Genomic DNA, 27,696 nt, shown 5'->3' on the forward strand with positions numbered 1-27,696 from the left:
TGAAATTCTTCTTGTATGCTTAGCCCACAGGTGTGCCACACCATTATAGCTACTCCCCCAACCCTTCTGGCCTCCTGTCCCTAATGTACCAATACTTCTCTAAAGGGCCGGCGCCGCAATAAATGCGCGTCTCTCGGTCTCAGATGTGTCTCTTGCATCATCGTCACATCCCATTTTAACCTATTCAATTCCTTAAAAACTCGGCCCCGCTTCCCCTGATGGTGAAGCCCATTCACGTTCAAGGACCCTACTGTTAGTGTTTCCCCAGATCCCTCCCGCCTCCCCCCGCCTTCCCTCATCTTCACCCCTCCCCTTTTCCCTTTTCCCTTTCCCTCCTCCCCTCTCCCAACCCCCCCCCCTCCTCCCCCCCTCCCTTTGCTGATCCCTGGTCCAGAAGATCAGCCATAGTAGGAAAAGTAACGTACGTTTCCAGAGGCTTTGATCATATATATCATTAGACAAACCCCCCTCCCCACACCTCTTATAACCCTTAAACACAGGCTATCCCCCCCTACCCGTGTCTGTTCCTTACCCAACTCTAACCCTCTATTTCCTCCACCCCAAAACTCTCTTGTCTAACATCAAACTGCGCCAGCACAAGTCTTATGTGTGCTTTCTGAGCCACTCATACAGTCCTGATGTCTTCCCCTCCCAGAAACATCCCATTGTTCTGGCAAACCAGATCTTCCACTCTCTTCCTCGCCAGCCTCAGCAGTTCAGCTTGAAGTCAACACCACTATTAAGTATAACAGCCGCTCTTGACGCACTCCAATTTGGGTAGCACAAGTTCCACCTGTTAAAGCGATTATTCTCAAAGCAACCAAATGACTTGCCCCAAACTCCACATCAAGCATGCTAACCAGCTGTCCTTTCGAGTCCAGGTTTGCTCTAGTGTCCAGTGTAGCAAAGCGGTAACAACCCATGTGTCCGTAATGTCTCAGCAGCCCCCACTTTAGGAAGCCTGCTTGTCCCTCTTCTTTCCTCGCTCCACCACCACTTGCCACGCTGAATCTCTCCTAGGAGCCGCTTGAGTTCGTGATTCCTGATTCTGCACCGGTACATCTTGACAACCCATGGCCTGCAATGCCGACCACGCCTCCTCCGGCGTTGTAACCTTGCAGGATTTCCCGTCTACTGTAATCCAAACTGCAAAGGGGAACAACCATCTGTATCTGATCCCCTTAGTATGCATAAATCCAGTAACTTCTCTGAATGATCCACGCTTCATCAGCGTTATGTGTGCCAAATCCTGAAAGACCCCTATTTTGTAATTCTTCCAAGTAATTTCTTTGCTCAACCAGGCCTGTTTCAGGATTAGTTCTTTTATGGGGAAGTCTAGAAAGCAGACAACCATATCCCTCAGGTTTGAATCTCTGCGGGGTCCCTGTGCTCGATGCGCACATTGAATGCGTATCTCCGGGGGGGTGGGTGTCTGACCCCGAGGCCAAAATATGCTGGCATAGTTCTTTTATGACAGCCTCACAGTTGGAAAAAATATCTAGCTCAGGGATACCTTTAAATCTTAAATTGTTCCACCGAGACCTATTCTCTAGGTGTTCAATTTGCTCCCTGAGCCGGCCAAATTCCTCCTGCTCCTCAGTTGCCTTCCACCGCATAGAGTCCACATCCGATTGAAGGGTCACCATCCCCCCTTCTACTTCGCCCACTCGGGACCCCAATTCATGCATCTCCGCTCTGATGTCTTTGAGGACATTTTGAACATCTAATCGGATCCCCGCGAAGTCAGATTTTAAGTCTTGAAGCAGCCCTGCTACATCCGATTGCAACATACTTGCAGCCTCTGCGGGTTCCTCGCTCCGTACCGTGTGTTCCTGTGGGGCGTGTGCAGTCGCCATCTTGGATCCTTGCAACTCCGGCCCCACTCTCCCTTCATTCACTTTTTCGCGATGCTCCGGTGTATATCGGAATCGCTCAAGGTTTTTTTTTGGTGGCATAGCCTGGAGGCGTACTCTCTATCGTTCTCGATGTCTCTCGCCGTATGAGTAAGTTTGTAGTGCCAACAACTATCAGCCCCGGCGGAGCTCCTCGTTCAGACCGCCACCTTGGATCGTGACGTCATTTCCTCCCACCAATCCGTTTTTTAATCCAAACAAAATTATCCTGCAGATACTGGGTCAGGAGTTAGCTTCCAATGTCACTTGTCACCCCTCCCCCAACTCACTTTCTTCCTTAAAGATGTATCATATGCTGCAGGCTAGCAGTTAATTATCACAGCTTGAGCTCAATCCCAGTACATAAACTGCTTTTATTCTCCAAGTCTGCCTGTTACAGCCGGGTGCAAAAGACCCTGTCAGTCAACCCTCCTCCACACAAGTCACTTCATAGCAAAGAAGGGAGACAGGTCACAATGTAGGAAACTCACAGATCACACAGCTCCTGAGATAGGGAGGAATGCAGCCCTTCACATAAGAGACGCCTGGGCAAACACTGTACTGGGCTCCCGACAGGCAGCTGCAGCTCTTGAACGTAGTTTTTATTGCTTTTGGCAATGCGTTCCATAGTTGTGCGCTTAGGTAGGAAAAGCTGGATGCATAGGTGGATTTGTATTTGAGTCCTTTGCTGCTTGGGTAGTGGAGGTTTAGGTATGATCGTGCAGATTTTGTGGTGTTTCTGGTTGGCAGGTTGATGAGATCTGTCACGTATCCCGGTGCCTCGCCGTAAATAATTTTATGAACAGTCGTGCGGATGTTGAGAAAGTGCTTCCAGCAGAGAGGATATCCAAAGAAAATTATTAATAGAGCATTTAAAAGAGCATATAATTTGCATAAAACGTGGTTGTTATATCCAAACAATAAACAATATTGGGAAGAAAGAATGACGTGTGTTCTGCCTTATGGTCCTTGTTCCTTTAAAGTTAAAAAATATAATCAACAAATATTGACCTATATTGGGTATTCATCAAGGTTTTTAAATAGTGCCCCATTATGCTTATATTGGGGGACAAAATATAGGGACTAAACCATACACCAGCACACACAACTTACACCACAAGAGGGACTCCATACACTACCTCAATCAGTGGGAGGATAGATGCAGAAGCGTACTAAATGAAATAGCACCACTAAAGACAAGAATATCAAGAAGACAAAACTCGATACCATGGTTCAATGACGAATTAAAAAAACGCAAAACACAATCCAGGAAACTTGAATGATCATGGGAAAAAAACAAAAGATGAACACACACTCAATGTATGGAAACAAACACATAGAAAATACAAATATGCCATAAGACAAACCAAAAGGTCCTATTACAAAACTAAAATAGGGCTGGATTACAAAGACCTGAAGAAACTATTTCAACTCGTAAATAAGTTACTAGACACCACTCCTATCACCACGACCAACACAGACATCCCACCCGCAGACAAACTCGCTAATTACTTTAACGAAAAAATAATAAAATTATGCAACACACTTCCTCAGCACAACACCGTTATCGAAAACTTCTTCAACGACCTGGACCTAATCCCTGGTGGATGCCCAGCTTGACCGTATGTGGTCAACATTTACCCCCCTCACCACTGAATCAGTTACAAAAGCAACTCATAGGTTTGCCAACACCTACTGCAAACTGGATATATGTCCCAGTCATCTACTCAAATCCTCCCCCGACCGCTTCATGGCAGACCTAACATCCCACCTAAACTTCAGGCTACAACAAGGTCTCTTCCCTGAGGAATATGGTAACATCCTAATCACCCCAATACCTAAAGACGCCAAGAAAAACACAAATGACCTAACCAATTACCGCCCAGTTGCGTCTATCCCATTAGTAGTCAAACTGATGGAGAGCTTGGTGACCATAGCTTACGGACTACATGGACAAGTTCTCAATATTACACGACTCACAACCAGGATTTCGCCCCACCATAGTACTGAAACTGTCCTAGTCACTCTCCTGGCCAAATTCAAGCAAGAAATAGCCACAGGGAAAAGTACACTTCTCCTCCAATTCGACATGTCGAGCGCATTCGACATGGTCAACCACAATATACTACTAAGACTCCTTGGCCACTTCAGGATTGATGGAAATGTACTTAACTGGATAAAAGGTTTTCTAACCACCAGAACTTACCAAGTAAAATCAAACTCAAACATATCACCACCGTGGAAAGCTACCTGTGGAGTACCTCAAGGATCACCATTATCACCAATACTCTTCAACATGATGATGATCCCACTAGCAAAGTCCCTATCCAACCGAGGCCCCAACCCATTCATCTATGCAAATGACGTCACAATCTACATTCCCTTCAGTCATGACTTAACAGAAATAACCAACAAAATAAATGACGGCCTGAACATCATGGACTCCTGGGCAAACTCATTCCAACTGATACTGAATACTGAAAAAACACACTGCCTCATCCTCTCATCTCAACATAACAAGTACAAACCCACATCCATAAACACCCCAGAACACACCCTCCCTACCTCAAATAGCCTAAAAATACTCGGTGTCATAATCGACCGCAATCTGACCCTTGAGAGCCAAGTAAAAAACACAATGTCTTGTACGTTCATTGCAATATAACAAGCTCAAATACACCACTATAAATACCCCAGACCACACCCTCCCGGTCTCGGACACCCTGAAACTTTTGGGAGTTACAATTGATCAAAATCTTACACTAGAAAATAACGCGAAAAATGTAACAAAGAAAATGTTCCATGCAATGTGGAAACTCAGAAGAGTTAAACCTTTCTTCCCTAGGGAAATATTCCGCAGACTGGTGCAATCACTGGGGTTAAGCCACTTGGATTATTGCAGATCGTCTGGCACAGACACTTTTATCTCTGCTAAGCTCGCCTGGAGCCAGTCAAAAGCCTTTCCCTTGATTTTGCTGAGGAGCCACAGGGGCCTGTGGAGTTGCACGCTGTTGACTGGAACGAGCGCGCTGGGGCTTAGCCTGAGGCTGGCGGGAAGGAGGATTGTACCTGCGCTTATTGTAAGCGTAGGGAGCATTCTTCCGACCCCCGTAAATACGTCTACCTGAAGAGGTAGATGCTGAAGGCGTCCGGTGGGAGAGCTTGTCGAATGCGGTGTCCCACTGGTGAAGCTGTTCTACCACCTGTTCGACACGCTCACCAAAAATGTTATCCCCCCGGCAAGGAGCATCCGCTATCCGCTGCTGGACTCTATTCTCCAGGTCAGAGGCACACAGCCATGAGAGTCTGCGCATCACTATACCTTGGGCAGCAGCCCTGGAAGCTACATCAAAAGAATCGTAGGCACCCCTGGACAGGAATTTCTTACACGCCTTCAGCTGCCTGACCACCTCCTGAAAAGGCTTGGCCTGCTCCGCCAGGAGCTTATCGACCAAGTCCGCCAGTTGCCGCACATTGTTCCGCAAGTGGATGCTCGTGTAGAGCTGGTAGGACTGAATCTTGGACACGAGCGTAGCAGAATGGTAGGCCTGCCTCCCAAAAGAGTCTAGAGTCTTAGACTCACGCCCCGGAGGCGCCAAAGCGTAATCTCTACTACTCTTGGCTTTCTTGAGAACCGAATCCATAACTCCAGAGTCATGAGACAACTGAGTCCTCATCAACTCCGGGCCCCCATGGATCCGATACTGGGATTCAACCTTCTTGGGAATGTGGGGGTTACTTAATGGTTTCGCCCAGTTCGCCAACAATGTCTGCTTCAGGACATTATGAAGGGGAACAGTGGACGACTCCTTAGGTGGTGAAGGATAGTCCAGGACCTCGAACATCTCAGCCCTGGGCTCATCCTCAGTAACCACTGGGAAGGCAATGGCCGTAGACATTTCCCGAACAAAGGACGAGAAAGACAGACTCTCAGGGGGAGAAAGCTTTCTCTCTGGTGAAGGAGTGGGATCGGATGGAAGACCACAAGTCTCCTCGCCAGAGAAATACCTGGTGTTCTCCTCCGCCTCCCACGAGGCCTCACCATCAGTATTGGACACAAGTTCACGAACTTCAGTCCGAAGCCGAGCCCGTCTGGACGCCGAGGAACCCGGTCCTCATTGGCAGTGCCGAGAGGAAGACTCCCGCGCCGGCGGCAACGAAACTCCCTCCAGCGACGTCGGCGGGGAGTCCTGGGTGGCAGCAGACGCCGATGCCACAAGTAGTACCGGCGTCGCAGTCCGCACCACGGGTGGAGAGCCAACCACCGCATCTCTCGACGGTACCGCCAGCGCAGGCACCGGCGGTACCGGAGCAGAAGGTTGCATTAGCCCTTCCAGAATTTCTGGAAGTATGGCTCTGAGATGCTCGTCCAGAGTGGCTGTCGAGCATGGCAGTGGGGCCGGTACCTGCGATGAGCTGAGAACCTGCCTGGGGCGCGGAGGCGGTTCCGGGCTGTCCAGAGCAGAGCGCATCGACACCTCTTGTATGGAGGGCGAGCGGTCCTCCCAGTGTCGACGCTTCACGGGTACCGAATCCTTCAGTGACCCGGAGCTCTCGGTACCGTGGCGGGAAGGTGACCGATGGCGGTGCTTCTTCGCCTTCGCTCAAAGCACGCCAGCGGTACCTCCCGGTACCGAAGAGGATGACGTGGAATCCAAATGTTGCCTTGGGGCCGAGTCCGAAGGAGGTCGGTCCCAGGGGGCCTGAACCGCAGGAGCCCTCGAGACAGATGGAGACCTACTCGATGGCTCAATGCTACCAGCGTTGGATCTCTGGACAGCCATCACCTGCGCTCCTGACGTCGATGCTCTCTCCTATGCCGACATCGATAACTGCGATGACCTCGGTATCGCTGGCTCCCTCGGAGTCGAAAGACCGGACAAGGCTCCGAACAAGATATTCCACTGAGCCAATCTCGCCGCTTGAGTCCTCTTTTTGAGCTGGAGGCACAAAGTGCCGTCCAGGCGATTACCAGCCCCGAGACACTGAAGACACGAAAGGTGTCTATCAGTTAGCAAGATTGTCCGGTTGCACCGCGTGCACTTCTTGAAGCCGCTGGCAGGCTTCGATGACATGGGCGGAAAAATCGCACCGGCGAGGTCAAACGTGATGATGCCAAAAAAAGAGGCACCAAAGAGGGGAAAAGACCCGTACAGGCAGCAAAAAAAGCCGCTTACGCAAAAGAAAGAAAACTTACAGAGGAAAACGACTACGAAGTAGCGGAAACTTCTTTTTTTTAAAGAACACACGAGAGTGAAGAAAATAGCCAAAAAGGCGCAAAATCGTGGCAAAGAACGCGGCGGGACCTCTCTGGGGCAGAGAACGAGCGAATCACGTCCATTCTGAACCGCGGAAAAAGAGAGACTGGCGAGCATGCTTGCGTTCGGGCGGGAAGATGGTCACGCATGCGCGATGCACGTGGATCACGCGAGAGCTAGCAAACTTCTGTTGCTAGGAAGATCTTCTGATCCTGGAGCTGCCGTGGACGTCACCCAGTCATGAGAACAAGCAGCCTGCTTGTCCTCGGAGAATTTATACCTTTGAAGAATACAAATCTCTCTTTCATACTCTCTCTAGGGTATTTGGGTCTGTAAATCTAGTCTTACAGGGTTTTTGGTACAGACCCTCTATTTTTTTTTTTTTTTTTTTAGAGATATGGTTCCCAGAAATTAACACAATGCACCTGTGAGATCTGACCAACAATCTATAAGACATGCAACCATGTTTTTTCCCAGCACTTGTCTGGATCCTGTACATGCCGTATGACGCAGTTTTTTCACCCTGAGATCATCAGATTTGATCACCCTGAAGCCTCTCTCTTGATTAGTGCATATCAATATCTCTCCCCTCCAACATACAATCTGCTCCTTTGGATGTCTGCATTCAAAGGACTAGGTTCAGCTTAGCACAGGAATTAACGCCCAATTTTGAGTACAAGGATTTACACCAACTGAAGCCTTTTAAACAGTTCCTCACAGAAGACTCTTGAAAATGTTGAGAGGGCTGAACTTAGGAGACAAAGAGGCATATTTTCAAAGCACTTAGCCTTCCAAAGTTCCATAGAAACCTATGGAACTTTGGAAGGCTAAGTGCTTTGAAAATATGCCTCATAGTGGTGAACTGGATTTGAAACTGGTCAACCAACAGGTGACAGAGGGTGGTAGTAAATGGAATTTGCTTGCAAGAAAGGAAGGTGAGTCGGTACTGGAGGCCGATTCTGTTTTAATATATTTGTGAGAGACATTGCTGAAGGGTTAGAAGGAAAAGTGCCTTTTTGCAGATGACACAAAGAACACCAACAGAGTGGGCATCCCGATGAGAGTGGAACCAATGAGAAGAGATGTCTATAAACTAGAAGACTGGTCAAAGGTCTGGCAGTTAAAATTTAATGCAAAGAACTGCAGAGTGACACACAATTCCAAAGGAGATGTATGAGATAGGAAGAGAGATTGCTAAGCACAGCTGAGGAGAGGGACTTCAGGGTGATGGTGTCAAGGTGACGAAACAATGCAACAAGGTGGTGGCCATAGCCAGAAGGATGCTAGGCTGCATACAGAGGGGTATAACCAGCAGAAGAAAAGAGGTGTTGATGCCCCTGTATTATTGTGATTAGTGCTTTCCATTATTATGTAAAGGGTAAGCCTATCTCTGGACAGCCTTTAGTTGTTCGCTTCATGAGAGGTTTGCTTTTGTCAAAGCCCCCTATCAAGCCTCCTACAGTGTCATGGGATCTCAGTGTCATTCTCACCCAGCTGATGAAACCTCCTTTTGAGCCACTGAGTTCTTGCCATCTGAAGTACTTGACCTGGAAGGTTATTTTCTTGGTGGCAGTCACTTCAGCTCGTAGAGTCAGTGAGCTTTCAGGCCTTAGTAGCTCATGCTCCTTATACCAAATTTCATCATAACAGAGTAGTCCTCCGCACTCACCCTAAGTTCTTGCCAAAGGTTGTGTCGGAGTTCCATCTTAACCAGTCAATTGTCTCGCCAACATTCTTTCCCCGGCCTCATACCCGCCCTGCTGAACGTCAGTTGCACACATTGGACTGCAAGCGAGCATTGGCCTTCTATCTGGAGCTTGGGACAAGCCCACATAGACAGTCCACACAATTGTTTGTTTTTTTTGACCCCAATAGAAGGGGAGTGGCTGTCGGGAAACATACCATCTCAAATTGGCTAGCAGATTGCATTTCCTTCACTTATGCCCAGGCTGGGCTGACTCTTGAGGGCCATGTCACGGCTCATAGTGTTCGAGCCATGGCAGCGTCAGTGGCCCACTTGAAGTCAGCCACTATCGAAGAGATTTGCAAGGCTTCGACATGGTCATCTGTCCACACATTCACATCTCATTACTGCCTACAGCAGGATACCCGACGCGACAGTCGGTTCGGGCAGTCGGTGCTGCAAAATCTGTTTGGGGTTTAGAATCCAACTCCAACCCCCTAGGCCCATTTTTTATTCTGTTCCAGGCTGCACTCTCAGTTAGTTGTTACTGTTAGGTCAATCTCAGTTATGCCCTCGCTGTTGTGAGGTCCAATTGACCAATGTGTGTTGTTTTGAGTGAGCCTGGGGGCTAGGGTTACCCCATCAGTGAGAACAAGCAGCCTGTTTGTCCTCGGAGAAAGCGAGGTTACTAACCTGTAGCAGGTATTCTCCGAGGACAGCAGGCTGATTGTTCTCACAAACCCGCCCTTTGGAGTTGTGTCTTCCCTTGTTTTTGCTATTTACTGGACTGGCGAGCACGCTCGCGTTCGAGCGGGAAGACGGTCGCGCATGCGCAATGCACGCGGATCACGTGAGAGCTAGCAAACTTCTGTTGCTAGGAAGATCTTTCGATCCTGGGGCTGCCGTGGACGTCACCCAATCGTGAGAACAATCAGCCTGCTGTCCTCGGATAATACCTGCTGCAGGTTAGTAACCTCGCTGTATTGTGGTGTTGAGAGGAGCAGTCAGGGCACCCATTCCACTTCTCCCACTTTGGTTGTATAAAGGAACCTAAGAGCTTGGGACGGAAAGAAAACTTGTACTGGCATCCCAAGGATTGACAGGGTTTTATTGTTCCCTAGGAAACAGGGCAGCCACCTAAAAGGGAGAAGCCTCTAGTTTCCCTAGAGTCCTGGCTACCAATCGAGGAGCCCCAAAGGAAGGTGTTTGAGAACTCCTGAGTAGAAAGGAAGAAGCTTAAAGGGGCAAAGGAAGGAGAACCCCAGGAGAGAGAAGGAATCAGAGGAAAGAGCCCCAGCCGAGGGAGAAGAGCTTATCACAGCAACTGGCCAGCATGAGTAAACAGGCTGCCCAACCCAGGGCAAAGAGGACCTTAAAGCATGACTGGACCAAGAAGCTGTGGACACTGATAGCCAGCAGGAATGAATGGGCTACCTAACACAGGGCAAAGAAGACCCTAAAGGCTGGACTAAGGAGTGGTGGGTGCTGGTAACCAGCAGGAGTAAACAGGTTTCCTACCCAGGACATGGAGGACCCCAAACAGGATGCTGGACCAGGAAGCTGAAGAAGGCCTAAGACCCTGGAAGGAGATGAGACCTGGCTGCTCAGCCCACATGCCTAAACTCTGAAAGCCAAGGCTGTATTTGCATTATGTTTGAACTGTGCTGAAAGGAAGAAGAACAGGGGACTGCACAGACTGTTATACTTGAGGACTTTGTGTTTATTGTTTGGAAACTGTAGTGAGAATATTTCTGCCCAAACTGTGTTTATTGTTTGGAAACTGCCAAGAAAATATATCTGCTAAAAGTGAATGCTGTGTTTTGTTTGAGAACTATAATAAAGTTTTTTGACATATTTTTAAGAACTGTTCTGTGTTGTGTCTGGAAGGGGGAGAAACCTAGAGAAAGAGAGCTAAGCCATGCCAGATTCCCCCTTGCCCCTGACAGTATGCAAAAGAAGTAAACTGTATTTAATGGAAAATAACTTCAAGAAAAAGAAATGGTAGACTCAGGAGTAACATTAGAAAATCTTTCATGGAACTGGTGATGCATATGAAACAGCTTTTCAAGAGAGATGATAAAAGTTGCAAACTGTAATAGACCTCAGGAATGCATGTAATGGGCACAGAGTTTCCCTAGTTGTGAAAAAAAAAAGGAAGACCAGAGATTTATGGGGATCTGTGGTATGCAAAAAAACAGTACAGAGAGGTTCCAAAGTACAAACAACTACAGAAAACCACAGAAGCACCAAGAGCCTTAGGAAAATGAGACACGATTCTTTATTAGCAACTGTTGATATTCCAAGATAGACCCGACACGGGCCGTGTTTCGGCGCCTAGCGCCTGTGTCAGAGGTCTGGTGTTTTTCAAGACAGAAACTTCTTTCCTATCGAGTTAGATAACAATCCGTATAGATTCAAAGCAAGTTGTGCTCGATGTGACAGGAAAGGCGAGTCCCTTCGTGTTTAGTTCAGAGACCGAACGGTCTCTGAACTAAACACGAAGGGACTCGCCTTTCCTGTCACATCGAGCACAACTTGCTTTGAATCTATACGGATTGTTATCCAACTCGATAGGAAAGAAGTTTCTGTCTTGAAAAACACCAGACTGCTGATGCAGGTGCTAGGCGCCGAAACACGGCCCGTGTCGGGTCTATCTTGAAATATCAACAGTTGCTAATAAAGAATCATGTCCCATTTTCCTAAAGCTCTTGGTGCTTCTGTGGTTTTCTTTTTTCGATCTGTGGTATGCACCAGGAAGTAAAATTGGTAGACTGGGTGGGGTCTTAAGTTATTTGTCGTCATGTTTTGTGATGGTTTAACACATATGGTAATTTGAAGCTCTGGTTCTGGTTGTTAAAAACAATGATGTTCTCTGTGTGCAATGCTTTTCTAATTTTCACAGTAAATTTTTATCCTTTGCAGGCTGCCATACAAGACTTATTTTGGTGGGGTCTCTGCCCTGACACCTGAGCAGTACATGAAGATGAATGGGTTCCCCAACAACTACTGGGGCTGGGGAGGGGAGGACGATGACATTGCTGTCAGGTAGGATAAGTACTGTGTTATGTTAATAATGATGTTATTCCACACTAAGCAATCAGATGCAAGATGACTAGAGGGAGAGCATGTGTTTTTACCATTGAATAAGGTAGTGGTGTCAGTGTCATCAGTTAAGCAGCTTAGATCTTAGAAGATCATAATACACCTAGGTTTTCGTCGATAATCCATCTGAAAACAATTGGCGAAATCCGAAATCGATGAAAACCGAGGCAATTAACGAGAATGGCCAAAATCGGAAGAAGGGCGTCCATCTTCCGATACAAATTGGGAGATGGACGTCCTTCTTTTTCGACGAAATCCGAGGCAACCAACGAAAACCGAGACAAATTTCTCGTCGAAAAAATCAACGAAATCCGAAACCGACGAAAACCAACGTCATTGAAAACCGAGGTACTACTGTATGACTATTGATCAGAAAGAAACCAATGGCCTAAAAATCATTTCCTCTTGGAGCATCTCTACGACTAAGAACCATTCTGTACCTAGAGAACTGTTCTTTATAGGTTTTCTGCAAAGCTTGCCCAGGGCTACTCCGGTTAATTTGGAAATAGTAAAAGAGCCCAGGGTGCCTTTGCTTAACCTCCTGAATTCCTAGATGATATGTTTATTTATTTAATACAAAGATTTTCTTGTCTGTTGTCCAGAATCACTAATCCAAATTGGTTTACCAGAGGTAAACGCTAAGCCAAAGTGGTTTACCAGAGGTAAAAACAAAAAAACACCAGATTAAATAATAATCCTAGATATTGTCATAACAGTTAAGACAAAAACAACTGACATCCAGCCCTCAGCTCATTCCCCCTCCCCCTCCCACTCCCCCACTCAGTGTCATATGGAAAATTCAGTTCAAAGAAGAATGAAAGCTTTAAACTCCCTTTTAAAATTTGGTTAACTGTTTCTTAATGCATGTGTAGGGAGTGAATATTCCAAAGCAAAAGAGCAAGAAAAGCAAATGAAGACTGACATGTACAGTCCCACGAAATGTGAAATGGAGAAGGAACCTGTCATGATCTAAGTGTGCACTTAGGAACATATGGCACTTGGTGATTGGAAAGATACTTTTGGTTGCTCTGAGTGACGTTCTCCATGAGTCATAATGAGAGAATGTTGTACTTAAAATAACAGGAGACAAGTAACCAATGTTGTGATGCTGGAAGAGGAGAGACATGGTCAAACATACAAGCCTGCAGAAACAATTTTACAGCAGTGTTTTGAATAAATTAAAGCCTAGAGAGAAAAATCAAGAAAGATCATTGTATGGATCATTAATAGTAGTCTTACGTTTGATGTAACCACGTAAGAATACTCGTGTTCAGGAGGGACAGGAATGGCTTCATAGACTGGACTCTGTGTAGAGCCATGAAGGAGGGATACTGAATGTGAGATTTGAAAGATATGCAGTATCTAAGAGTGCTATGATACTTCAAAATTAGAAGGATCCAAGGTAAACAAAATTTGAATATCTGTGTAGATATACAGACTGCAACTGGGGACATAAAGATGTTGGAGGGACTTCATTACAGAGGATGTTAGGATATAATTGGAGTGCAGTGCTACCCAGGTCTGTGAGATTAAAAGCAGAAAAGATGTCCAAAAGGACCAAGATTACTGTCTTTAACAGCATCTGGGGGCCAGCCTGACCTCATTTTACATACTGGTTACAAAGACTTGGTACTAAGACCTTTTCCTGAAACCTGATTGTCATGGGATTTGATTTATTCACGTACATCCTTTGTAATTCTGGGGTCAGTAAACATGCATACAAAAATGGTACAATACAGTAATAACTTTAAAATAGTATATCTAAGAGCTTGCTGGAAAACCAGTGTAAAAAGATAGATCATGTACAGAATGAAATACCAAAGGAAGGGCATTACATCCCTATCATTCAGCAATTGAGAAAATGCAAGACCATACAGAGACCTTATAAATGGGCAATCCAGCAGCTTTTGATTGTAGTGCAAAGAATGCAGTGGCTGATATTAATGCAAAAGAAAAAATAAGTTCACAAGGCCTCTCGTGTCCCAAATTCTTAAACATTATAAAAAAACTGCACATGGCTCACTGGTGGCATGCTGGTTAGAGCTGAAAACCTGCATTCGGATCTCACTGATGTTCTGTATGACCATGAGTAAATCATGCAATCTTCCATCACCTTAAGAACTCATTTAGATTGTAAGCCTACAAGGGATAGGCAAATGCCTGCTGCACATGAATGTAGCTCACCTTTAGGCAGATGATCAAAGGCAAATGCGGGCACTAGAGGCCATTAGCACTGGACTAGCACCCAAGTTTTCCTGCACCCTATGATCAGAGCTAGTGAGCATATGTATCGAGCTCGCTGACTCTAAGTAGCATGCAAAAGCATGTTAAACAGGGCATTAGGTATTCTTCCCCAATGCTCATCATGCAGCATGCCAAATATTGGCGCTGCTCTCGCGGCAAACTACGCCAGTTCAGAGCTGGCATTAGGGTTTACAGAGCATTGGGGAGGAATGGAGAGCCCTGCTCATTACAGCCCCCCCCCCAATGCAAAAAGGTTTCTCCCTTATATGGTACTAAAGTCCTGCCCAGTGCATCCCAGGCCAGGGCACTGCCATTTTCAAGGCAGCGCTCACAGGAGGAGAGAGTGCAACTCCCTCCTCCTTCAAGATTTTTTTTTTTGGGGGGGGGAGGGTACTAGGCCACCAGGGCGGGTGGGGATGGGTACCTGCTGGGCCACTAGTGAAATTGTTTTGCATGGGGGGGATGGGAGGTCCTTATGTCCGGGTATGGGGGAGGATGGGAGGTCCACCCAACCTCCAGCCCCTTGTATGCAGGGGTGGGTAATTGGTCTGTTTGACATGTCCAGGCTTTTTTGACAGCCCAGACTTGTCAAACAACTTGCCCAGGCACAATCCTCCTGCAGAAGTGCCCCAATGATCGAAGCATAAATTTGCATACTATTAGCTTTGATCATTGGGGCTTTATTTCCCCGCGCTGTTCCAGTACTAATGTTAAAGCGCTGTTTGGAACAGCACAGGGAAATTGATCATCGGCCCCCTTGTGTTGCCAGTGAAAATGTAGGAGCATGCTCTAAGGGCTTTGTAGCCCTTTTGGAGAACCGAGAGCGCACTACTGAAATGTTTTGAAATCTTTGAAGTTGAAACTGTGGATAAGTGCAAAATCCATTAGAGAATTTGCTATGCCAAAAAGCAGTTACTGAAATAAACCTTATTGTATTAAAAAAAAAAAAAAAAAAGCAAAAACAAAACCCTGCAATCTGTACCTGGAAATTGTGTAAAATTCTTTATTTTATACTAAATCAGTTACAGAACAATCAATGTTAATATCCAAAATTATATAAATAATAGTAATAATTAGCTGAATATTAGGAATAAGATACTAATAACTAGAGCTGTACCGAATAGCATATTTTATTTTTAGGCCAAATATGCATAATGTGCATTGAGCTTTAATTTAACAAGTAATAAAAGAAGTAACATGAAATTAGAGATCAAGTGTATTTCAGTAGGATTTAGCACAGTAGAGCCCTGGAATATTCGTATTCGAACTTAAATCGCTGTTTGGCTGAATATCAATAATGTATTCGGGGCCGAATCGAATACAAGTATTTGGTACAGCCCTACTAATAACTATTGAGTACTAGTTTACTTCCTTTCTATGAATAACTTGAACAGAGTTACAATTTAATTGAAATATGTTTAAATCTTTTTATTGTGGGGAAAAATATAATGTACATCATTAATATCAACAACCAAATGCAAACAAAAACAAGGTACATATCGTAGAACCAACCTTTTGTGTATTATAAAATAACACTCCAAAATCCCTCCCCCATCCTTCCCAAATCCTCCCTGCCCTGAATCCACTCCCTGTGCCATGGAAAAAAAACCATAGAAATGAATGTTACTGTTATAAGTGCCCTTTAAAGATTTAGAAGACAGCTACTTGCCCTAGGTGAGATAGTGGACTGAAAAGGTTCCCAGGTTGCTCTGAAAAGAAGACCCGGGTCATTCGACGGTCTCTCAACATTAGCGTTCACCAGTGTTGATATGTCGGGCCAGTAGAAGCCAGACAGCTTTGAAGAATTGACTTAATAGCAAAAAGCACTGCCTGTTGCTAAGCAGCCCTGTCTGTGGAGAGAGTTCAGCGTGTAAAGCCCAAAAAGGAGTTACATGCAAGCCCATTGAGACTGACCATATCTTTGCAAAGAATTTAAGGATATTATGCCAAAAAGTTCTGATGTGAGGGAAGGACCAAAACGTGATCCAGATGGGCTCTAGGCTCTTGACATTTAAGGCAATGTCCAGTAGTGTCCAAAGCCACCCGGTGGGCCCCGTGAGGCCTAATGTATACGTGTAGGAAAAATTTGTAAAGGGTTTCACAATGAAGTACACAATCAGAGTAGGCTTTGAGGTTCTGAGGAAATACCTGTAGGTGTTCGCTGGTGATGTCAAGATGTAAGCCTGTGCTCCATTGATTAAGGCCCAGCGACCTTAATCAATATCCAGTGTGTGGTATGAAATCGTAAGGGAACCAACAGCTGGGATCCTAACATAAATGCATCTGAGATAGTCTCCTGAACGTCTTCAGTTAAATCTGTCCATGGCGATGTGTAGGTGTGGTATTGAACTTGCCAATATGCAAAAACATCCGCATTAGAGAGAGAAAATTCATGTTGAAGACATGGAAAAGACTTTCTTTCCCATCAAATGCACCAAATAATTCCTTGGCAACTCCAACGATCAAAATACTATGTCCATGTCCTGGGGAGAAGTCCACATTGTTACAAAGAGATAAGTACAGTAAGGTACAAGACGAAAATGCTGGCCTTCGGCAGATCCATCTCCAGGTGGCCTGAGCAGCTTTTAGGATGGGATAGGTTTTATAAATTCCTGTGGGCAAAGAAGGCAAATCATGCAGTATGCAACTAAAATGTACTTCTGGTATTTTTTGAGTCTCCAAATTAGAAAGAGAAAAATAATTAGTGCCAGGATACCAGTCATTGATGAGGCGCATGCTACTCGCCACTGCAAGGTATTTCAGACTAAGCAATCCCATCCCACCATGCTTCAAGGGAGTCTGCAGCACCTTCAGCTGCAACCTTGCCACAAAAAATGTTTCAGAACCCTGTTAATTTTCAGTTCATCACTGCCTTTCAAATATATGGGTAGCATTTGAAAGGGATATAGCCATTTGGCTGCCAAAATCATGTTGAATAAACGGATGCGGCCCCAAAGGGATAATGAGTATGTTCACCAAAGTTGCAATCTCAAACATGTCTCCTCCAGTAGGGGCTTAATGTTGTAGGCATATAAGTTCTTGAGATCTGATGGCTGGGAAATGCCCAAATAACGGACAGCCATCAGTTCCCAATGTAATGGGAACTCTCCCTACCAACGATCACACACCCCTCTGGATATTGGCATCACCCTAGATTTTGATGAATTAACGGAAAAACCCGCTATGTCCCCATATCGAGCCACCAATCTCAGGAGGGCATACAGGGACCATTGTGGATCTATCAAGACCTAACAAGTCATCTGCAAAAGCCAGTCCTTTGATCTGATGGCCAGTTATATGCACCTCCAAGATTTCCTTGTCACTATGTAAGACACGAAGCAGTGGTTCCAAAATTAAAATAAACAGAAGAGGAGAGAGCGGACAACCTGCCTTGTGCCTCTTCCAATAGAGAACCTAGTTGTGCGTCATAAGTAACAAAATAAATGATGGCAGATAAAGACTTGTACATTCCATCCACTCTGCCCAACAAGATAAACTCATTTACATGGTATGGGATACTTTATATGTATACCCGAGTTTGATTTGTCCTTGCCTTTCTTAGGGCACAGACCATAGGAGTCTGCCCAGCACTCTTCTTGTACGAAGTTCTAAAGCTAACGTCGAAGCCCCTTAAAATGTATACTCCAGCCCATCCCTATCTATTCAGTCATGATCAGGGCATAGACCGTAGAAGTCTGCCCAGCTCCCATTTTGTTTTCCAATTACTGGCGTCGCCACCCAATCTCCGCTAAGATTCCTCAGAACCATTCCCTCTAAACAGGATTCCTTTGTGTTTATCCCACGCATGTTTGAATTCCATTACCGTTTTCATCTCCACCACCTGCCGCGGCAGGGCATTCCACATATCCACCAACCTCTCGTGAAAAAATACTTTCTGACATTAGTCCTCAGTCTGCTCCCCTTCAACTTTAATTCATGTCCTCTAGTTCTACCACCTTCCGGCTCCGAAAAAGGTTAATTTGTGGATTAATACCTTTCAAATATTTGAATGCCTGTATCATGTCACCCCTGTTTCTCCTTTCCCTCCAAGGTATACATTCTGGGACAGACTGAAGGTCTATAAAGCCCTGCATCCTGTTTCCAACAGTGACCAAGCCAGGTCACAAGTACCTGTCAAGATCCCAAAATAATACAATACATTTTATGCTGCTTATTCTAGAAATAAGCAATGGATTTTCTCCAAGTCCATTTTAATAATGGTCTATGGACTTTTCCTTTAGGAAGCCATCCAAACCTTTTTTTTTAAAATCCTGCTAACTGCTTTTACTACATTCTCTGGCAACGAATTCCAGAGTTTAATTACATGTTAAGAAATATTTTCTCCGATTCATTTTAAATTTACTACTTTGTAGCTTCATTGCGTGCCCCCTAGTCCTATTATTTTTGGAAAGAGTAAACAAGCGATTCACTTCTACCTGTTCCACTCCACTCATAATTTTATATACCTCTATCATATCTCCCCTCAGCCGTCTATTCTACAAGCTGAAGAGCCCTAGATGCTTCACCTTTTCCTCATAGGAAATTCGTCCCATCCCCTTTATCATTTTCGTTGACCTTCTCTGTACCTTTTCTATATCTTTTTTGAAATGCGGTGACAAGAATTGAACACAGTATTCGAGTGCATTATAATGTCCTCGTTTTTGTTTTCCATTCCTTTCCTAATAATACCTAATATTCTGTTTGCTTTCTTAGCCGCCACCGCACACTGAGCAGAGGTTTTCAACGTATCATCAACGATGACGCCTAGATCCCGGTTGGTGACTCCTAATGTAGAACCTTGCATTACATAACTATAATTCAGGTTCGTCTTTCCTATATGCATCACTTTGCACTTGCTCACGTTAAACATCATCTGCCATTTAGATGCCCAGTCTCCCAGTCTCATAAGTTGTAATTTTTCACAATCCTCTTGCGATTTAACAACTTTGTGTCGTCAGCAAATTTAATTATCTACTAGTTACTCCCATCTCTAGATCATTTATAAATATGTTAAAAAGCAGCGGTCCCAACACAGACCCCTGGAGAATCCCACTGTCTACCCTTCTCCATTCAGAATACGGACCATTTAACCCTACTCTCTGTTTTTTTATCTTTTTAACCAGTTTTTAATCCACAATAGGACACTACCTCCTATCCCATGACTTTCCAGTTTCCTCTGGAGTCTTTCATGAGGTACACCTTTCGAAAATCTAGATACACAGTATCGAGCAGCTCAACTTTATCCACATGTTTGTTCACCCCCTTCAAAGAAATGTAAGATTGGTGAGGCAAGATTTCCCTTCACAAAATCCATGTTGGCTTTGTCGCATGTTTTTGAATACGCTCAGTAATTTTGTTTATAATAGTCTCTTTAATTACACGTTGAGTGAAGAAAATCTAACAATTGTAATTGTTTAATATGTACACCGCATTGTACCTGCTTCTGTGGGAAAGTGCGGGGTATAAATGTAATAAATAAATAAAATTTTCCGATTTGTTTTAAATTTACTTCTTTGTAGCTTTATCACATACCCCCTAATTCTAGTATTTTTGGAAAAAGTAAACAAACGATTCATGTCTACCCATTCCACTCCACTCATTAGTTTATAAACCTCTATCATATCTCCCCTCATTCCGTCTTTTCTCCAAGTGATGAGCCCTAGCCGCTTCAGCCTTTTCTCATAGGGAAGTCGTCCCATCCCCTTTATCATTTTCATCGCCCTTCTCGGTACTTTTCTAATTCCACTATATCTTTTCTGAGATGTGGCGATCAGATCTTCCTCGGTGAAGACTGAAGCAAAGAATTCATTTAATCTCTTCGCTATGGCTTTTGTTTTCCCTGATTGCCCCTTTTACCCCTTGGTCATCTAGCCGTCCAACCAGTTTTTTTGCCGGCTTCTTGCTTTTAATATACGTTTGCATTTGACTTGCCATTCCTTAAGCTGTTTCTTATTATTTTCAGTTGTTTCCTTCACCTCACTTTTTAACCATGCCGGCTGTCATTTGGTCTTCCTTCCTCCTTTTTTATTACACAGAATATATTTGGCCTGGGCTTCCAGGGTGGTATTTTTGAACAGCATCCACACCTGATGTAAGTTTTTGACCTTTGCAACTGCTCCTCTAAGTTTTTTTTTTTTTACCCGTTTTTTTAATTTTATCATAGTCTCCTTTTTGAAAGTTAAATGCTAATGTATTGCATTTCCTGTGTGTACTTACTCCAAAGCCGATATCAAATCAGTTCATATTATGATCACTGTTATCAAGTGGCCCCAATACCATTAAGGACTAGGTCTAGAATTTTTCCTTGTTGGCTCCTGTACCAGCTCCTGCTCTATAAAGCAGTCCTTGATTTCATCAAGGAATTTTGCCTCCCTAGCATGCATTGATGTTACATTTATCCGGTCAATATCTGGGTAGTTGAAATCACCCATTACCCATTATTATTGTGTTGCCCAGATTGTTAACCTCCTTAATTTCTGATATTTCTACATCCGTCTGTTCATCCTGTTCACCCATTTACCATAAGCTGTGCCTGAAAGCGTTTCAGTGAGATAAGGCCAGTGAACTTTGTGAAAGGCTTTCTTGGCATCTAGGCTTACCAACAGAGCTGCGATCTCATGTGAGTGACAGAGACATTGCAAGAAAAACCTTGCAGACATTGATAACCCAGTGACGGGACTGAAGAAATCCAACTTGTGCTTTCCGTCACTAATTGTGGGACTATCTACCCCAGGCTTGTTGCCAGAATTTTGGCAAACAATTTTAAATGTTGTTTATAAATTCACCTGCCCTTCTCAACCCAGAGGAATGTTCCACACACTCCAGTAGTTAGGGAGGGAGAAAGTGGATGCCACACAGATATGAGAAAATACTGATTTTATTGACTTACCAGGTTAGCAAAACAGACTGTCTATAACAGTAGAATCTATAATGCTTTTCTCATGGGAGATACACAGGATGCTTACAGATGCAGTCTCTATGTACTTCTCCGACTAAGTCCGGCTGACTCTCAGGCTATATACTTTTTTCTATCATCATATAATTCTAATAGTTTGCTAGCATTAGACCTTCCCCCAATATTGCTAAAAATTGGCTTCAACAGCTGATCAAGATTATTAGGGTGGTCCAGAGCAACATCATACCAATTAGAACTTTCCACTTGCTTCACCAGAGTCCATTTCACCAGCAACCCTTTACCTTATCTCACTCTGCAAAAAGCTAACCACATTCTTTCAGTAAACATCTTCCATGGGAAAATTGCTCCACGTCCTCTTTTCTGCAAACTGTCAGCTAGTTTGCCATGAAAACTTATGGGGTCACACAGAGGCTATGATTTTTAGACTTAGCTTGACAGCTTCAGGCTTCAGGACTTTGGTTCAGAGAAGGCCGAGACAGGTTCATTATTATCATATCCCCCCCTTGAAGGCCTGCCTAAGCAAGGGCATCACAAACAGGGATACGCGAGGTTGATGGCATAGGGAAATGTCCCAATGTCCATAACACCCCAGTCCTGCAGCTGGAACTGTGACCTGTCTTCAGATGCAATATGTTAGTACCACGATCATAGGCTGTCTTAGGTTTCGAGTGGGAAGTAGGTGCTCACTTTAACTGTCCTGGCCACACGATCTCCGGAGCACTAAGATGTAAGTACAAAAGGATGTATATTGTAAATGTCGTATAAGTAGGACAAGGGCAAACAAAATAATGTGATCAGAATGTGTACCTAATGGATAATTGGAAACCCAACCCCCCCCCCCCCCCTTGGACCTTATATTAATTGTAACTTCCAATATTCCCCATGGTTGCTGAGGAAGGGGACCAGGTTAGCAAGAGGAAGGTAAGGCATACCCTATAAACTTAATTGCACCTACGTAGCAAGATAAAATCATGAAACCAGTAAAACATAATAAACCTAAAAATAATCTAATATAATAAAACGCACCGTGAACGTTCTAATGAGGACAACGTTCTGTGAAGCCCTGAAGCCATGCCCTGAAGCCATCTGACGTCACTGAAGCTGTAGGGTTCGTGGATTCGTGGTGTGAAGCCTTCAAGCCAGCCAGCCGTCTCTGCCCCGCCCTCGCGAAAAAAACAAACAAATCGGGAAGCGAAACGTCAGGGAAGGAGGCGGCGCTCCCGACGTCTAGCCTTCCCTTCGCTGTGTTCCGCCTTAAGGCGGTTACACAGCGAAGGGAAAGCTAGACGTCGGGAGCGCCGCCTCCTTCCCTGACGCTTCGCTGCACGAACCGCCACGGAGGTAAAGTTAAAAAGAATAATAAAAAAAAAAGGGATGCATGGATGCGAGGCATGGATGCGAAGGGGGGGGGGGGGGGGGGGGAGAAGAGGGCGGGCCAGGCTGGGACATGGGAGAGAGAGTGGCATGGATGCGAGGGGGGGGGGGGTCATGGAAGGGCGAGAGGGGACTTGCTGGAAAAGGATGAATGGAGGCGGCAGGGGACAGAGGAGCATGGATGGGTATGGATTAGGAGGACAGGGCACAGGGAGAGAGGGGAATTACTGGAAATGGATGAATGGAGGGGGCAGGGGACAGAGGAGCATGGATGGGCATGGATTGGGAGGGCAGGACTCAGGGAGAGAGGGAAATTGCTGGATAGGGAAAAATGGAGGGGCCAGGTGACAGATGAGCATGGATTGGAAGGGCAGGACTCAGGGAGAGGGGAATTGCTGGATAGGGATGAATGGAGGGGACAGATGGGCATGGATGGATATGGATTGCAGAGCAGGCCTCAGGCAGAGAGGGGAAATGCTGGATAGGGAAAAATGGAGGGGCCAGGTGACAGAGGAGCATGGATGGGCATGGATTGGAAGGGCAGGACTCAGGGAGAGGGGAATTGCTGGATAGGGATGAATGGAGGGGACAGATGGGCATGGATGGATATGGATTGCAGAGCAGGCCTCAGGCAGAGAGGGGAAATGCTGGATAGGGAAAAATGGAGGGGCCAGGTGACAGAGGAGCATGGATGGGCATGGATTGGAAGGGCAGAACTCAGGGAGAGGGGAATTGCTGCATAGGGATGAATGGAGGGGACAGATGGGCATGGATGGATATGGATTGCAGAGCAGGCCTCAGGCAGAGAGGGGAAATGCTAGATAGGGAAAAATGGAGGGCCCAGGTGACAGATGAGCATGGATGGGCATGGATTGGAAGGGCAGGAGTCAGGGAGAGGGGAATTGCTGGATAGGGATGAATGGAGGGGACAGATGGGCATGGATGGATATGGATTGCAGAGCAGGCCTCAGGCAGAGAGGGGAAATGCTGGATAGGGAAAAATGGAGGGGCCAGGTGACAGAGGAGCATGGATTGGAAGGGCAGGACTCAGGGAGAGGGGAATTGCTGCATAGGGATGAATGGAGGGGACAGATGGGCATGGATGGATATGGATTGCAGGGCAGGCCTCAGGCAGAGAGGGGAAATGCTGGATAGGGATGAATGGAGGGGGCAGGTGACAGACAAACATGGATGGCCATGGATTGGGAGGGCAGGGCTCAGGGACAGAGGGGAATTGCTGGAAAAGGATGAATGGAGGGGGCAGGGGACAGATGGCCATGGATTGGGAGGGCACGGCTCACACTCTCTCTCTCATATACAATGTCTTTCTGACTCTCACTCTCACACACTCTGTCTCACACTGTATCACATTCACTCTCTATGTGCCACACAGTCACTCACACACTCGCTTGGTGTCATACACTCACTCTCACAGAGAATCTGTGTCTCACACACACTCTCTCTCTTGCCCACACACACACACTCTCTCTCACACTGTGTCTCACATACACACTTGCACACACTCTCATTCTCACACACACTCTCTCACAAACACACTCACACCCAGACTCACTCTCTCTCTCACACACTCACACTTTCACTCTGACTCTCAAACAGTCACTCTCACATACACTCTCCCAAACATACACACTCCAAGGAAAACCTTGCTAGCGCCCGTTTCATTTGTGTCAGAAACGGGCCTTTTTTACTAGTGTCTTATAATAAACCTAAAATTAACATGTTGTATAATAAACTGAACCTAAAACTAATATGTCTTATAATAAAGGAAATTATGTATTGGTATGTAATTTTTTATGCAGGACAAAAGCTTGTCCTGTAGGCCTTATTTCTTACTACGAGCAGTTTCAGTTATATATTTCGGCAAGGTATTTCAGCAACGGCTTACATATTGTTCAGTGGGTTACATGGAGGGGCATAATCAAACGCCCATCTCCATGGGCGTCTATCTCCGAGAACGGGTACTTGAAGGGGCGGGACAAACCGTATTTTTGAAAAAATGGGTGTCCATCTTTTTTCCAGTACTATGGTTTGTGCCAGCCAAATGCATCGGATTTGTGCGGATTTGAGCTGGGCGGTATCGTTTTTCAGCGATAATGGAAACCGAAGGCGCCCAGCTCAAAAATGACCAAATCCAAGGCATTGGGTCGTGGGAGGGGCCAGGATTCATAGTGCACTGATCCCCCTCACATGCCAGGACACCAACCGGGCACCCTAGGGTGCACTGCAGTGGACTTCACAAATTGCGCCCAGGTGCATAGCTCCTAGATGTGGGTACAGTGGGTTTTGGGGGCGGTTTGGAGGGCTCCCATTTACCACCACAAGTGTGACAGGTAGGGGGGGATGGGCCTGGGTCCACCTGCCTGAAGTCCACTGCACCCACTAACAACTGCTCCAGGGACCTGCATACTGCTGTGATGGAGCTGGTTATGACATTTGAGGCTGGCATATAGACAAGAAAGTTTCTGCAATTAAAAGATATTGTTATCTGCTAGTGCAAGTAGGGAAGACTGAATTAGTGCTGTTGAATAAATGCTGTTGAATAAAGACTCACGTGTATGAAGAATTGATCTGGTTTGAAAAAAACAGCTGAATCAGAGATGCCAAAAGCATAACTTGCTAATCTAATGAAAGAGAAGATAAAAAGGTGATAATATGTATACATTCATGTGTGACCAATAGCGGCATCTTTTATACTTTAAACATCATATGATGCTTGCCATTTAAAAAAATCCTAAACCAGGACTATTATTTGCATGAGATCAATAGCGTCGTTCAGTGTTATCCTCATAAGCTATTATTTGCGTGAAATCAGTAACGTCATTCAGTATTTTCCTCAAAGGAACCGAAAGTGATATCTTTTAAAAGTATTTTAATGTTTGCCATTGTGAAGACTCTAGAATAGAAATATTACTTACATGGAGTCGATATTACAGTCACGTATCTCCGAGATAGCTGAAAAAAAGCGACGGTGAACAAGGAAGCTTTAAACCGGAAGCAAGAGGTCAAGGGTCAGGTTTAGAAACGTAGCGGTCCCGCAATATTTTATATTAAAATATTTTATATTAAAAGAAGTAATGTACCAATTTAAGCAATACAACTAAGGACAACTAATGAGAAAAGGTGCCGTACGAGATAATGAATCTAACTATTCTATGGAACTAGTTTAATAAAGGGGATAGTCTAAACAGTGTATTTCATTTTTTTAAAACCTCTTTTCTCTATAGCGTCGTTCAGTATCTTCCTCAAAGGAACCAAAAGTGATATCTTCTAAAATAGAGGTATTACTTACATCGAGTCAATATTACAGTCACATATCTCCGAGGTAGCTGAAAAAAAACGGCGGTAAACAGAGGAAGCTTTAAACAGGAAGCAAGAGTTCAAGGGTCAGGTTTTAGAAACGTGACGGTCCCGCAATATTTTATATAAAAAGGTAATGTACCAATTTAAACAATACAACTAAGGACAACTAATGAAAAAGGTGCCATGCGAGATAATGAATCTTAAAAAATATATATTAGAAGATTTGTGACATCACGGTGATCATTTCGTGTGGCTGGTTTATCAAACTATTATATGGAACTAGTTTAATAAAGGGGATAGTCTAAACAGTGTATTTCATTTTTTAGAAACCCTTTTCTCTATGTTTTAAAAGAAATCATAGGAATTAAAAGATTAAAAAGACCGAGCCCAGGAGGTCAAAGGTCAAGGTGTCGCTAGTATTTATTGATTGTGTAAATAAATGAATAAGTAGATACACAGGTCATTTGTAAAAAAATCCCATATTTATAAAAAATACATTGAAGCCCAAAGTTATCAATGGACAAACAATCAAATGTAAAGTCTAATTTTTAGAAAAATGACGTCACGATGATCATTTCGTGTGACTGGTATATCGAACTTAGTTTAATAAAGGAGATAATCAAAACAGTGTGTTTCATTTAAAGAACTCTTTTCTCTATTTTTTTAAAAAAGATCCAAGGAATTAAAAAACTAAAAAAATCCGAATTCAGGCGGTCAAAGGTCAAGACGTCGCTAATATTAATAAAATTTCTAAAATAAATTAATAATTAAATAAATAGGTCACTTATTAACAGCTTAACTTCTATGTTTATTAAAAATATGTTAAAATCTGTAAATTCGATTAGATAAACGATCTAAGTGGCCCTGAGAGAATAAATAGTTATCAACGGACAGAATGAATTAAATGTGGAGTCCAATTGTGGATCATGTATGTAATAAAAACCGAAGGTGAAATAGCGAAAAAAAGAAGGACAAAAAGAGAAATATTGGTAAAGAATGTATATGGGAAAAAATAAATAAATATGTGAATCTAAGTGCTGATTTGTGGATGAACAATTATATTTGATAAATCTAGTGACCAACAGTAATATTATTGAAGGTTCAAAAAAATGGGGGAAGAGGGGGAATGGTGAATATTGCATAATTGAATTAATGGGAGTGTGGGGAAAAAAAGGACAAATTAACTATATGGTGGGTGTCTTAGATACCTCTTTCAATTATAAAAAACAATATTGTAATACAACATATGATGAAAAAAAGGGGGGATATTTAAACCAGGACTCATAAAAGAACAAGAGACTCATAAAAAAACAGATAAGTCTGTATCAGCATTTAAACCATGTGGAGAGAGGGTATTTAGATTATAAATAAATTCCTGCTCTTTCCGTAATAGATATGTGTCTGCTGAACCCCCTCTCCACTTATTTTCTCATTAGTTGTCCTTAGTTGTATTGCTTAAATTGGTACATTACTTCTTTTAATATAAAATATTTTAATATTAAATATTGCGGGACCGCTACGTTTCTAAACCTGACCCTTGACCTCTTGCTTCCGGTTTAAAGCTTCCTTGTTCACCGTCGCTTTTTTTCAGCTATCTCGGAGATACGTGACTGTAATATCGACTCCATGTAAGTAATATTTCTATTCTAGAGTCTTCACAATGGCAAACATTAAAATACTTTTAAAGATATCACTTTCGGTTCCTTTGAGGAAAATACTGAATGACGTTACTGATTTCACGCAAATAATAGCTTATGAGGATAACACTGAACGACGCTATTGATCTCATGCAAATAATAGTCCTGGTTTAGGATTTTTTTAAATGGCAAGCATCATATGATGTTTAAAGTATAAAAGATGCCGCTATTGGTCACACATGAATGTATACATATTATCACCTTTTTA

At 44.2% G+C, this 27,696-nt stretch overlaps 1 protein-coding gene across 2 annotated transcripts in view; it reads left to right on the plus strand.

The window, feature by feature from the left end:
- Positions 1-27,696, plus strand: part of LOC115475544 (beta-1,4-galactosyltransferase 3-like) — a 298,706-nt gene that overhangs the window by 148,132 nt on the left and 122,878 nt on the right. For both annotated transcript variants that reach the window (XM_030211340.1, XM_030211339.1), the window contains exon 6: positions 11,757-11,879. In XM_030211340.1, coding sequence (XP_030067200.1) covers positions 11,757-11,879 — 123 coding nt within the window. The remainder of the gene's footprint in view (positions 1-11,756; positions 11,880-27,696) is intronic.

Source organism: Microcaecilia unicolor, chromosome 8, assembly GCF_901765095.1.
Source record: "Microcaecilia unicolor chromosome 8, aMicUni1.1, whole genome shotgun sequence".
Taxonomy (NCBI): Eukaryota; Metazoa; Chordata; class Amphibia; order Gymnophiona; family Siphonopidae; genus Microcaecilia; species Microcaecilia unicolor.